The following is a 13701-nucleotide window of genomic DNA, read 5'->3' on the forward strand; positions in this document are numbered from 1 at the left end:
TGTGATTTAGTCCAGGTGCTGACACATGGTGCATAGTGCAGTTGACCGGTGTTATTTTTCGTAACAATAATGACACATTGTCAAAGATCATTGTCTGACTGATAAAAAACATGTCTGCGGCTGTCAGTCCATTCCAGCAGCTGTATTCATATTTGTCAACAGTGTGACATGGACATTGTCCAGCACAGTGCTGGACAATGTTAGGCGTTTGTGTCACACACATTTACTACAGTAGTAAATGTGTGTGACACAAACGCCTAACATGAATTCTTTGTGATGGAGATGCTTCAGGAAAAAACAAGCCAATAAAAAGCTCCTGGCACGCACGCAGTGCTCTGCTCTGCTACAACAAGCACACTCACTTATGTGGGTTTATATTCATTAACTATCTATTCTGTCTGTGTGTGTGTGTGTGTGTGTGTGCGCGCCCACTATATTCACCTCTGCTCTGCTGACGGTTGACTATACCCCCAAGGGTCCAGCGCCGGTCCAGCCTCTTCAGATGAGCCTTGCGTCTCTTAGTAACTGATGAGGATGAGGAGCAAAAAGAAAGAGAAAGAAAAGTAACAAACATGGGGTTAGTATAAGAGGCCAAAATGATCAAATGGGAGAGCGAAGGTTAGGAAAAAAAAAAAGGCTCAGAAAAAGCATGTAAAACAAAAACAACTTCTGCATGAAGCCAAAGGATCATGTTCTGCAACAGCATTTAAAATAATGTGCATCCCCTTAGGTGCTGGTTTATTATTAAAAACACTTTAAGCTCTTCAGGTTTAGTTACTGAGCTATGAACGTGTTCATGTGTGAAAGCTGGCGTTTCTAATAATCACAACAATGAATTAGTGTTGCAACAATGAATGGATCACTCACTGAATAGGCAACTATTCTGATGATCTGTTGTTGTTTTTCTAACAATTCTCTGATTTATCAGCTTCTAAAACGTGAATATTTCCTGGTGTCTTTGCTTCACGTAACAAAGAATTTCTCAAAGCCCCAAATATATGGGTTTTTTTCTTCAAAAAGAAACACGTGATAATGAAAATAATTGTTAGTTGCATCCCTACAAGTAATTACATATAACGTAGGCAACTTTAGCTGAGATGAGATGAAAAACAAGTTATCGTGGAATATAAATATAAGCGTGTTAAAAATAAAGCGAGGGTCTTTCTTTACAGAGGCTGCCATGTTGTGTGCCATGTTTCTGCAGCGGCCCAAATGTGTGTTTTGCTCTTAGAGGCATTGCTAAGGGAAAGACATCAACATTCTGGCATGTGAAGGCCACCGAAGTTCCCTGACAGGCAATCTGCAATCTTGTTATGTTGTTTCACACTGGACCTTTTAAGATGGTGTAGTTAATGTGTGATGAATTCATCATTTCTAATCAGGAGACATATTGATTGCATCTCAGAAGCAGAAGCAGCAGTAAACTAGTTCTTAACAGAGGCAGCACACGCTGGAGGCTGCACATACAGTAACTTCAGGACCATCATCCTGTAGTTTGACAATCACCTGATACTAAAACTAAAACCCAGACTTGGTGACACCGAGACTCTGAAATAAATAAGATTATTACTTTATCACTTGCCACATGATGGTGTAGTGGTTAGCACTCTTGCCTTGCAGCGAGAAGACCCAGGTTCGAGCCCCGGTTGGAACTAGGGCCTTTCTGCATGGAGTTTGCATGTTCTCCCTATGTGTGCGTGGGTTCTCTCCGGGTTCTCCGGCTTCCTCCCACAGTCCAAAAACATGCGATTAGGTAAATTGGACACTCTAAATTGACCATAGGAGTGAGTGTGAGAGTGAATGGTTGTTTGTCTCTATCTGTGTGTGGCCCTGCGATGGACTGGCGAATTGTCCAGGGTGTACCCTGCCTATCACCTGATGTAGCTGGGATTGGCACAGCACCCCCCGCGACCCTCTGGTGGAGGATAAAGCGGTAGATGATGATGACTGACTGACTTTATCACTTTATTTTGATCGTCCATTTCGACAGGAATTCATTATCACGCCACAACCATTCACGCCTGCGGTCAATTTCGAGAGTCTATTTAATCCCTGCATGTTTTTGGACTGTGGGAGGAGAAAACCCACATGCACACTGGGAGAATGTGCAAACTCCACATAGAAAAGCTCAAACGGGGATCAGCACCATATTTCTCCTCACACTTTGTCATCAGAGCCACTTCACAGGCACATGGCTCTGGTGGTGGGTTTCACTCGGACAGTACAATGTAGACAGGTACCGTCAGACTGTCATAAACACACTGCTTCCTCCACACAGGTCAGACAAAGCGGGCAGGCAGCTTTGTCCCTTCTAATCAAACTATTATTTATTCATTTGGACAATAAAATGTCAAAGTGACATCTTTAAATGCAGCGTTTTGTCTGTTTCACTGAGCAGAACTGCTCTTGTCCAGTCACACACACACACACAGTTACATACTCTGTGCCACAGCAGACCGTCTGCCCCCGTCTTCCCTATCCCTTGGGTTTTTTTTACATTTATACACAAATTATATGAGATGACACTGTACAAATGCTGCAATTACAATAGTCTACGGGGTTCACATTGCATTGACGCGAGTGTTAATTGATACAAACAATATTGAGGTGGGAGTGACGGCAATCTGCAGCGACAGTGCGCTGAGATCTCAACCTATTTCACTCCTCATTAGTTTAGACCTTGTGTAATAAAGTAACCGTCACAACACTGTAAGCCTCCAAGGCCACATGAAGAGCAGATACCTTAATGACGGGGAGGAGAGTCAGACGCAACTCTGTGCTAATCTCTTTCCTCCAATGCCACTCACTTTCTCCACCTCACATCCTCTCCTCTGCCTTTACCTCTGCTCCACACGTGTCCTCTCCCTTTGTGTGCGTCTATTACTTGTCATTTCCTCTCTGCTTCCCTCTACAGCACAGCCCTGCTCCTCTTGACCTCCTTAATTGAAATATCAGCTCAGGGAGGGCACACAGGGAAATGTTATTGCAGAGTAATTTCAGCAGGGGCTGGGCTGTGACTGTCTGTTCCTCTGCAGCTCACTGAGCTGCCAGTGGAATTGTGTTACAGAGCAGGCAGAGATAATGAGATCGAGCAAGAGACGACAGGAAGTGAGCGGAGAGAGGAGATATGAAGTGACGATGTGTGCAAACACAGAGACACCAGGTCTAATAGGCAAATGGAAGGTTTATATATTTCGTTAGTTTAGTCAGGATGTTTATTATTACCTAGTATTATTACATTATAGCCCTATGGAGTAGTCCAGCCAGTGGGAGAAAGTGTGGGTGCATTCACCGAAACACAAGAGTTGAATTCTGGAAAATTTTACTATCCCCAACTGTTCTGATCATTAATAATTGTGACTGACTTTCATTGTGCTGTGAGCGTTTCAGCTGAGGTCTGTAAAGCGTTCAGGGACAAATCAGCTGCTGATCCATGAAAACCACTTTTTTCTGACTTAAATTTACTAATAGTACTAATTATTTTATATTTAAATATCAACAATAATAAGTAACTAATATTAGCCTCACTTTGACTGTGAAGAAAAAAATGACATTAGATATTATTGCTGCTATTTAAACATCCAACAGTTCCTTTTACAACCAGACACGTTAAACCACTTTGAAGATCTAACGTAATGGAACACCACATCTTAGGTGAGCAAAAGTATAGAACAGACGGACTTGAATTCACATTTAAATGAATAATACATCATATCTGGTGGCTGCTCACAGCAGCAGCAGAGAATCATCACATGGCGAGAGGGGAAAAGAAGAAGGGGACGATAATGGACTTAGTGGTAGCTTAGTGGTAGAGCGAGTCGTCTTTCAACTTGAAGGTTGTGGGTTTGACTCTAAATGCCAATGTGTCTATAATGGACTGTAAAAAACATACATCTGTTAAATACCCACCATCATGTGCACTTTTAGAGTCACTGTCAACACCTATTATGCTGTGCGTGTTAATTAATAACAACAGCCAATATGAGTATCTATGACAACCGTGAAGAGGGTGTCATTATTCTCACACAGTCATTAAAAATGCTCAACGAACCACACACAACTACAGAGCAAGTGTGTGCATGTGTTTGTCCACAGAAGACCGAGATCTTTGTTCTAAAAACAGAAAGGTGCTCATGACACAGTGATGAATGCTTCATTCAGGAGGGAGAGAAAGGGCTCAACGAAATGAGGCTCATGCAGGACTTGCAGCCTCCCGGGGCAGATGAAAAGAATTATCTTTTGGTTCCAAAACATAAAAAAATCCTTTGCTCTGTTCCAGTACCATTTCACCATGGTACTGTGAGTGTGACTTTGAGCATTTAAAATGGTTACTGCCGTCCTCATTTAAAACATTTAAGAGCCTGGTCGCCAAAGAAAAGAGGAGCAGCACTTATACCTGGTGTTACACTGAGATCATGGACATACACATACAAAACCTTCCCTCCATCTGTTCCATTTTCAGAAAGACTAAACATATTCGATTCATTTTCAGGCGTCAGCAACAGGCGGGGCTTGTGAGTGAAAGTGTGTCTGAGTCACAGTGAGAGAAATTTCACATAATGAGAGGAGACAACGATGGGACAATAATGGACTGTAAAGACATTATATATGTTAAATATCCACCGACAGTTGATTAAGAATTAGCTCATTTACCCTTTGTAGTGGGTGGAGCAACAGACAGCCAGTATTTCCAATGTATATATATTTTCTGTTCTTGGTTGGAACAGCTGTAACGACAGGGATCAATACAATGTGTGTGTGTGTGTGTGTGTGTGTGTGTGTGTGCGTGCGTGTGTGCGTGTGTGTGCGTGCGTGCGTGCGCTAACCTTCTCCAGTCCTGGAAGTTCCAAGATCTAAATCGTCTCTGGTTCCGTTTTGTGAGTCCAGGTATGTAGCTGGCACCCAGCCCTGCTCCTCCGCTGTGCTGACAAACCACCAACCTATACAAACACACACAAACAGGGAGAGAGAGCCTTGGTCACATAGTGTTGCTAACAAACATCAAAGCATCAAAGCCCCCTTCCCCACATGCTGAATTACATCATCAAAGCACCCTTCTTTTTTCTTTTTTTTTATTTCTCCTTTATTTAACCAGATAAAAGACCCATTGAGATCAAGATCTCTTTCACAAGGGTGCCAAGAAAGGCAGCAGCACACATCATAGGTAAATAAAAACAGGAAGGCAGCAACTACAATACAAACATAGAAATACAAGAGTACAACTAGACAAACATAGTGCAAGAGTTGTGGTCACAGTAACAACTTAAGAACACAGGCACTGTTCAATGGATTTTTGTTGTCTATCTTTTAAGATGGAGCGGAAAGCTCCCAGTGAAATAAGGGCATGCAATTTAAGTTCAGTTTGGAGGGTATTCCAAGCAGAGGGGGCAGAGAAACTGAAAGCTTTTTTTTTTCACATGCTGAATTACATCAATCAATAGAAATGACACATCACACTCGATGAAGCGTGACTGTAAACAAGCAGGCGTTCGCATGGCGATCCATTAAGTCTGTGTATGAAACAGTAGACTTAATAAATTGAGTGTGTCCAAATCAGGGGGGACGTGTGACAGTCTCATGACAGCCGAGAGTTTCACCGACTTGAAAAGCTCTTTACTATCGTTACTAAACCAGACTCTGACAAGAAGAAGTGTTGGAGCACATCATTACCATGTGTTTAAAAAGCACTTACTACACAGTTCAGGATTACTTATTTTGAAATGTGTAATTCTATCAGCCGTGCTGTTGTCATCAAGTGGTCTTGGTTTATGCTGAATAAAAACCACAGATTTTCAAGAGCCAGTGGCCTTCGTTTGTCAAGCTGTAACCGTAGAAACCAGCACAGATGTGGGTACAGAAACCATTGTAGTCGCCCCTGAATGATGTGGAAAATATATGTCTGTAATACAGGGCTGTGTCATAGGGACATAAAGAGTAATGGTGGGTGGGAGGGTGTGTTCCAGAACCACACTCTGAACAATTATACTCCCAAAAATGACCTATGACCCCCTTCTTCCTTTAAACACAGCATGTGTGGCTGAGGCACAGCTCCCAGCAAAGAGGTGGAATATAGACATAAACATATATATATAGATATAGAATATAGATATAAACTGCCAATGAGGCAGTGTTTGGATGCGTTCCATTTGCATCAGAACTTGGAAGAACTGGGAATGATGTCACCCAGTTGAGAAGTCAGAAATGCAAACACGCCAATCAAAGAGCAGTCTACATGTGCAGTTAAAAATGATCACTGACTTACTGTGAAACAAATACGACATAAGTGCTATTAACATCATGTGGTGGCAGCCATCTCGATTTCTGAATACAAATGGATCGCACCACAAGAAGAAGAACCTCAGGAGAGGTCAGTCCAATGGCCTTCATATCAAACTGACACCACACTATGCTAATCATGGCTACTGGTTGTTTGTTTATGTGTGAACTGTGTAAGTGGCCTCTCATGCTTCAGATTCCACTTTTACTAGAGAGTTTGTGTTTTCAGGACTGATGACTTTGACTGGAATATAAAAAGGTTAGACTTTCTGTTATAGTGTAGTTCCATCCATATGAAACCCATTAGGGCTTTCATAGGTTGATTCATTGCAACTACTAAAAAGGTTGAGGAGGAATTGGAACCACCTGTACAGTCGAGAGGACGATGAGTTCACAAAAGACCAAAACAGGAGCTAATTCTCTCCTTAGCCCACCTGGCACATGCTGTAAAAACAGAATGATAAAATCTCCAGTGTGCTGATAGAGAACTGAGATGATTGTTCACAAGCACAACTAAAATGAACAAGAGTGCCCAAGATAAAAAAAGATAACTGGAATTATCTGTTCTCGTATAACCTGCACATGTTGACATCATTTAATGTTCAAGAGGCCTAAAACCTTTCTTTAGTTTGACATTTGACCTCAGCAGAGATTTAAAAGCACTCTGTGGAGGCACGGTTTGTGTGTCACAGTAGAAAGAGTCACAGGGAAACACAATTTTAAACTGAACACAATTTATCCATAGTTCTGAAGTGAAGAAAGCCCAAATGAAAACTACAGTAACATTCTAACTGCACGCTTATTTACAATATTTGTTTATATATCATCCATATTCCTTCTCCCTTTAGAGGTCACCCCAGCAGATCATCTGCCTCCATCTTGTCCTCTCCCTTGTGTCGCCCTCTGTTTCACCAACTGTCCTCATGCTGTCCTTCACAACATCCATGAACCTTCTCTGTGATTTGACTCTTTTCCTCCAGTCTAGAAGCTCCATCTTCAACATCCTTTGTTCAATATAATCACATGACCAAAATATCTCAACCATCACTCTCTTACTTTATCTCCAAACTGTTCCACCAGAGCTGTCCCCCAAATATGCTCATGTCTGAACCTGTCTATCACCTCATCCCCAGGTCAACTGGTTTGGGAATACCTTAAAAAGGCTGTCAGCATGGTAAACAACAGAAAATATTTCAAAATTTTTTTTTTTTTAATTTTCACCTATAGCACGTCTGCTGTCCCTGATAAAACAAAACAATCCAAACATCAATTCATTTTTGAATGCCGTCCACTGTATTTAACACACTGGGTTCACATTGCTTATACCTTTAAGTCTGCAATATAAGAATGTGCTCATCGCTTTATCTTGCTGTTAGACATACTTTTCGCACTGGAAACTTAAGTTTGTAAACCACTCACTCTCCTGCAAAAAAGTCCAGAGTAAAAATCATTGTTTTTTCAGCTTAACCCAATCCTAGGGTTAAACCCTAACACTAACCAATCCTAAAAATGTGGGTTCATCTCCGACAATTGCAGGGGAATGTCTAAAATCTCAATATTTAACAGAGGAGTCTGGTGTATTTGGCGACCAGCGAGCTGCATCACAAACCCTGCAGCCATGACTCCGCCCACATTGAGGAGGTACTGTAATGGAAACACAACCTAAACCACGCCATGCCGAGGCGAGTTGGGACCATAGGTGGATAAGGGGCATTGGTGTCACTCCTGTAAATCTGAAATCTCAATTAAGTCACAAAATAACAGATAAACTCCTGCATGCTGTGATAACAGTCATAATTTGTTGTGGGAGGGTGAGCGGGTTATAAACTTCATCTTACAGTTAGAAAAGTCGGTCTATTGGTGGATAAAGATGTTCTTAAAGAGCTAAAATGTGTTTTGGGTTGTCAGCAAGTATCCATGGCTAAAGCTGGTTCCAGGTCTTGGCTTTGAGCACTGAAATGAATTCATCTTTGAGTCCAACTGAAAGGATTCCCTATAAACACATTCCTGAGATATTACAGTCACAATAATGGAACAGACCAATGGCGGGTCAACCCAAAAACATGATTCATCTGGCCACAGCTGGGGTTATAAAAGGGGTGTTGACATGAGAATAACCTTTCAGAAGATTCCTAATGCAGAGGGAGTAACATGGTACGATGCTTTGAAGACAGCGAGATCACGCACAAGCATGCAGTGAGTTTCAAATCAGGAATCATGTGACTTATGTTGATGTGAGGATGATGAAACCAATATGAATGTTTTTTACTTAGCCCTTAAAACAATACCGACATATGATAATAGCTCTTGATTGACAGAAGACAGACCATACAACTTGTTGTAGCTGTGCTGCTGATTAAAACAGTTGCCTTTTCTTTTGTTTTACAAGCACAACTTCAAACCAAAGACCTTACAGACACCTATTCTCTTCTTTCCTCCTACACCAAGCAGCAGATGCCATAATGTGAACACATGTTAGTACATGATAAAGTTTAAATCTGAAATAAATCCAGCTGGACAACGTGACCACAGTAAAAGCTGATGAAGAAGAAGCAGCTCCAGAAAGACAACATGGAGAAGCAGATGTGGGGAAAGGTGAAGAAGCAGTCACAGTGGGCGATAACAGTCAGCTGGCAGCAGGACAGATCTGTGGGCTGACGATCTTCTGTAAACTGATTAGAGTTTTCACAGACAATCTGTTCTGTAGGAGGAGCCCTGATTGGCAACCAGACGGAGAGAAAAAACTGTCACTCAGTTAAAACAGAACTTGGCCAAGCATATGGAACTGTGCAGAAAAAAAACAAGTGATGTTATCTAAAGGAGTGGCAGGTCCAAACTTGGGCTGATGTCACTGATCCACCGACTCACAGAAAATAGAAATGACACGTGTCATAATTCTCTCACACACACTTATGAAGACAGAAATCAGGAATCACAATGATGAAATGGAATATTCTCTGACTTATTAGAGTTGAACACATGTTCTATTTAAAGGGCTTCCAAAAGAACACAGAACCAGAAAAGAGGTCAATATTATTTAAATGTATGAATGACTGTCAAAATCAGTTGGAGTCTTATCAGCCTTTTCTTTTCCTGTTGCGCTCCCTGGCATTGTACTGATGGCTGGGGGGTTAAAAGTAAATAGTGCAAGAATAAAAGTTTCTTGGTTTGTATAAAAAACATTAAACATTAAGGAGGAAACCACACTTCTCTGAATGTCCTCTTCTCGAGGGGTTTTAAACCAAAATCACTGGAGGTTCAGCATTTTATCAAAGGGAGGTTGTTTTTAGTTAAAGCTCAGTTAGATTATGAGGCTCCTGCAACCATGCAGGAGCCTCATCCAGCGTATTTGAAAGCCAACTGTAGCAGAAGCTGCAAAAACATGTTGCTTTAACAGGTTAAAAAAAAAAAATCATCACACTTCTCCACTGTGAATGTTTACGAGAAGTGAGTCACAACAAAGAGCAAAGAAATCCCTTAACTCCTTTAACTTGAGCCAAGCTCAGCTACAGCAGCAGCTACAGTGCATCATGTTCCCTGCAGGATTAGTCACGGGGAAAGAATTTAGATCACAATTCTCTGCTCAACAAATATGATTTCATGTCGTAAAAAAAAAAAAGGTGGGTTGTGCGTTACATTGTGCGTTAACGGTATTGTTGGGTATGTACATTTGTGCAGAGTTCTTTCTCCCCCTCTCAATTTTATGGATTGTAAATAACAGTTGTAAACAAGAATATGGTGTAGGTAAATGTACACACATACTTCATGGTGAACGTGCTTTACTGGTTAGATTAAAAAACAGGGAGGGACATAATGTTAATAAGGTTTACCAACAGAGACGGGTGCTAGTAAGCTAATGCTATCAAACTTGCAAACCGAGACACTTAATGTCTTGTCTAAACCTCATGTCTGTCTCTACCTCGTCTCCCTCTTATCCTTTCTCTCCCCTTCCTCTCCTCTGTCTCCCATTTTTCCTTTCACCCAAACCGGTGGCGGCAGATGCTGCACATCTTTGAGTCTGGTTCTGTCAGAGTTATTTTCCACTGATGCCTGGTGTTTGCTCATTGTGTGAATTGTTGTTGTTTCTCTGCTCTCTATAATGTCACAGTGCCTTGAGATAATGTAAGTTGTGATTTGGTGATATACAAATAAAACTGAATTCAATGTGAGTAATGACTCATTTTCAGAAAGGTTACGCAGCAACACCTGCCCTCTCCTGTATTTTAAACACATGCAAAGGAGACAAATATGAATATGTAGGACAGTCTTTAGGCCTGTAATTGGCTCGTCTTGCAGCACTGAGCTGGAATTGGACTTCCACGCCTTGGCAGAAAATAACTGCCAGCTTTTCTTTCTCCACAGAGGTAAAGCGAAGGTCACGGTGAACGTTGTGGATCAGAGCTAAGTTATCACTGTCAGAGACCTGGGCCCCATCTGAGAGGTTTGGTAGAAATGGGAGACGCATGAGACGCCTTTAGATGTGAAAAGTAAGAGTGATAAAAAATAAGAGAGCGAAAGAGAGATAAGACAGTGAGGGGGAGAAGGGGATTAAAAGACAGACAGAGAGAGGGAGCCAGCAGATGTTTGGCTGCAGCTTCAAAGCTGTAGTATTCCATGCTAATTCCCTCTTCGACAGCAACACCGCGTTTTTTCAGTTTCTCAGTTCGGGATCGAACTTCGGGAGAGCAATCGCACAATGCGACATTTGGTGGGAGATGCACAGGGTGACTGTCATTCTCGTCTCCTCCTTTAACTTTGGAATTAGAATCAGGTCAGATACAGTGCAGAAACGCTGGAATGCAGTGTGGTTTCAGAGGCGATGTATTGAACAGCCTGCTTATCTTTCTGCAGAGTCAGCAGTGTGTGTGTGTGTGTGTGTGTGTGTATTCTTAAAATAGCAGCACAGCAATTGATGCAGCCTAAAACCAGCTGTGAAATCAGCCACGGCATTATTGTTAACATGGACTGCACGCGCTCCATTAAAAGGAATTGGACAATATTATAGAGTGAACACATCTGCATCTCCTCTGCACTCAGATTTGAAACTTTTGACTTTAGAAGCACACAACCATCAGTTTTGTCAACTTACTAGTAAGTTAGTATTATGGTTCTATAAATTCTGAGCGCATGTCACATGAGAGATTATTCCTATAAAGTGTGACGTCCCAGTGATGAACATATAGCACCAGAGCTGGATGCATAAATACTGTATAGAACGACACAGAATCATCTATTCCACATACTGTAGGTCTCTACATTTTAAGCAGGTCTTTTGTTGAGGGGCTAAAATCAGTTTTTTTACGTCCCTGCTGGCAAAACTGGTTTCTTGTGCAGGCGATTGTGACTATGAGCCCAAAAACACGATCACTTTAGGCCTGGCTCACACTGTGTGTGTCGTGTGTGCATCACATGTGTATCACTGCTGTGCCACGTCTAGCTCGTGTGTGTGTGTGTGTCTCCCCACACCACGAATATGATTATGGCTTCATCATCACAGAAAACGTCACATGTTTTTAGTTTATTAAGAAAGAGAGAGAATGCAGTTGAGGGGGTGTATGTATCCCACTAATGGCGGTGAAGCACTTTGCTTTGTCATCATACATCTTCATACAAACATCGTTATCATTTGATTGGCTGCACGCGCTGCGTGTGTGTGTGTGAGAGAGAGAGAGAGCTACAGGGCAGGGAGATAATTGAACAGAACGAGACATTGTGGGTTTTTTTTTTTAAATCATGTTGGGGAAAAACTTTGCTTGGGGCACTTGTGTCCGAACAGAGGTGTGCCCTGCTCAGGCACCAGACAGGACAGCTCCCTGTGGGACGGGATTCCTTAAATTCCTGACGTCACGAATTGGCGTCAAACCTAAATTTCTATCTGTTGTATGGGCCATATTAAAAAGATCCCTTGTCTGTCTCGACTTTGCTTATTTTTGCTTATTCTAACCATAAAAAGGCCAGAAAATGTCCTGTGAGTAAGTGCTTTTGTCCATTTTTCCAGAATAACTTTCAATATCTTGCCGTTATTTACAATTTACTGCATGTTAAAATACTGTATTAACTTAATTTAAAATGAAGAAAAACTAAAAGTTTTATTTAGAAAGAAACACGTTGTCTCAATGTCCAAAAACAGGCCCTAAAATGGAAACTACTGGATGTACAGGCGTTTGTTCCAACTATCTCCTCTCTGTTGACAAAGACGCTGATTGAAATTACAGAAATAACCACATGTTTTTTGATGTGCAACTTCTCAGCTTTCAGAAACTGTTGGGATTTTTTTGATAGCACAAACCGTCACTTAATTACGGTAATGCAAAATGCGCTTAGATAAACAAGTCTTCTGCAATACACTCATAGAAGCTCCACTTACTTTAGCATCTGCTGCACAGCAAAAACTTAATTATCACACATCAATAATCACTGGAGATAATATTCAGGCATTAAGGGTTTAAATCACTGCATCTTTCTTCCACATGTGTCCTCCTAATGGTACTGTCATTTTTGCAAATGCAGAGCATTCAACAGCCTGTCCCCACAATATTTATGAGTATATGATATAAATAACATGCATAAAACAAAGTTTAGATTCATTTACCAAACATCTTTGCAGGGGCGTCAAACTCATTGTAAGTCAGCAGCCAGATGAGTCAAATATTAGCATAACAACCTATAAACAACATGAACTCACGTGGTTTTCCCTTTGTTTTATATTTAATGATGAATATTTACACAAAACATATTATGTAAAACCTGAATTGTTATGCTTAAGTTTACCATTTGCACATGTGCATTACAACGAACACATCACAGTGGATCTACTAAGGTATAAAACATTTAGTCACAGGTATCTGGAACTAAAAATTCTAGTATTTCATTGTATGATTAGAACATATCAAGATCGAGAAATTGTTTTACTCCACATCTATGTAATATTCCTGAAACTAAAGTGAGCGCTCATAAAAATGCAACCCCATCTGACCAATTAGGAATGACTGTAAAATTGTAGTTGATTATTTTTGATGTAGTGTTAACTTTCCTGCTCTGCTTCAGCTGTGGCTGCTCCAGGTTAACATCCTTACTTCTACAGGCAGGGATTAAGGTTTGACACCCCTGAACTACAGGAAATCATTCATATATATGAATTCAAAATTACATGAGGATATTAGGATTTATTGTAATTTGGGTAGTTTATCAGCATTCCAAAAGGGCTAGTAGTGCTGCTGCCACACAAAAGATCAATTTCAATCACACAGAGGGACTGATCGTTATTGAGTTACTGTATAGTTGTGTTTTCTGCCCGCTCACCTGGGGGAGCAGATATCACAAACAATGACGTGCAGGGAGTGCACTCTGACACAGTCACTGAACTGAAATACGGGGGCAGGGGTTGTGATGCAGATCGCAATCACATTCACCGATGTGAAGATG

The 13701-nt window shown here is 41.2% G+C and overlaps 1 protein-coding gene across 5 annotated transcripts in view; it reads right to left on the reverse strand.

Moving 5' to 3' along the window:
• The window catches only part of sh3pxd2aa (SH3 and PX domains 2Aa), a 96352-nt gene that overhangs the window by 13930 nt on the left and 68721 nt on the right, over window positions 1–13701 (reverse strand). For all 5 annotated transcript variants that reach the window (XM_058640277.1, XM_058640278.1, XM_058640281.1 and 2 more), the window contains 2 exons: window positions 4827–4940; window positions 442–525 (listed from right to left, as the gene is read on the reverse strand). In XM_058640277.1, the coding sequence (XP_058496260.1) occupies window positions 442–525; window positions 4827–4940 (198 nt within the window). The remainder of the gene's footprint in view (window positions 1–441; window positions 526–4826; window positions 4941–13701) is intronic.

The sequence above is a fragment of the Solea solea genome, chromosome 10 (genome assembly GCF_958295425.1).
Source record: "Solea solea chromosome 10, fSolSol10.1, whole genome shotgun sequence".
In the NCBI taxonomy this organism is placed as follows: domain Eukaryota; kingdom Metazoa; phylum Chordata; class Actinopteri; order Pleuronectiformes; family Soleidae; genus Solea; species Solea solea.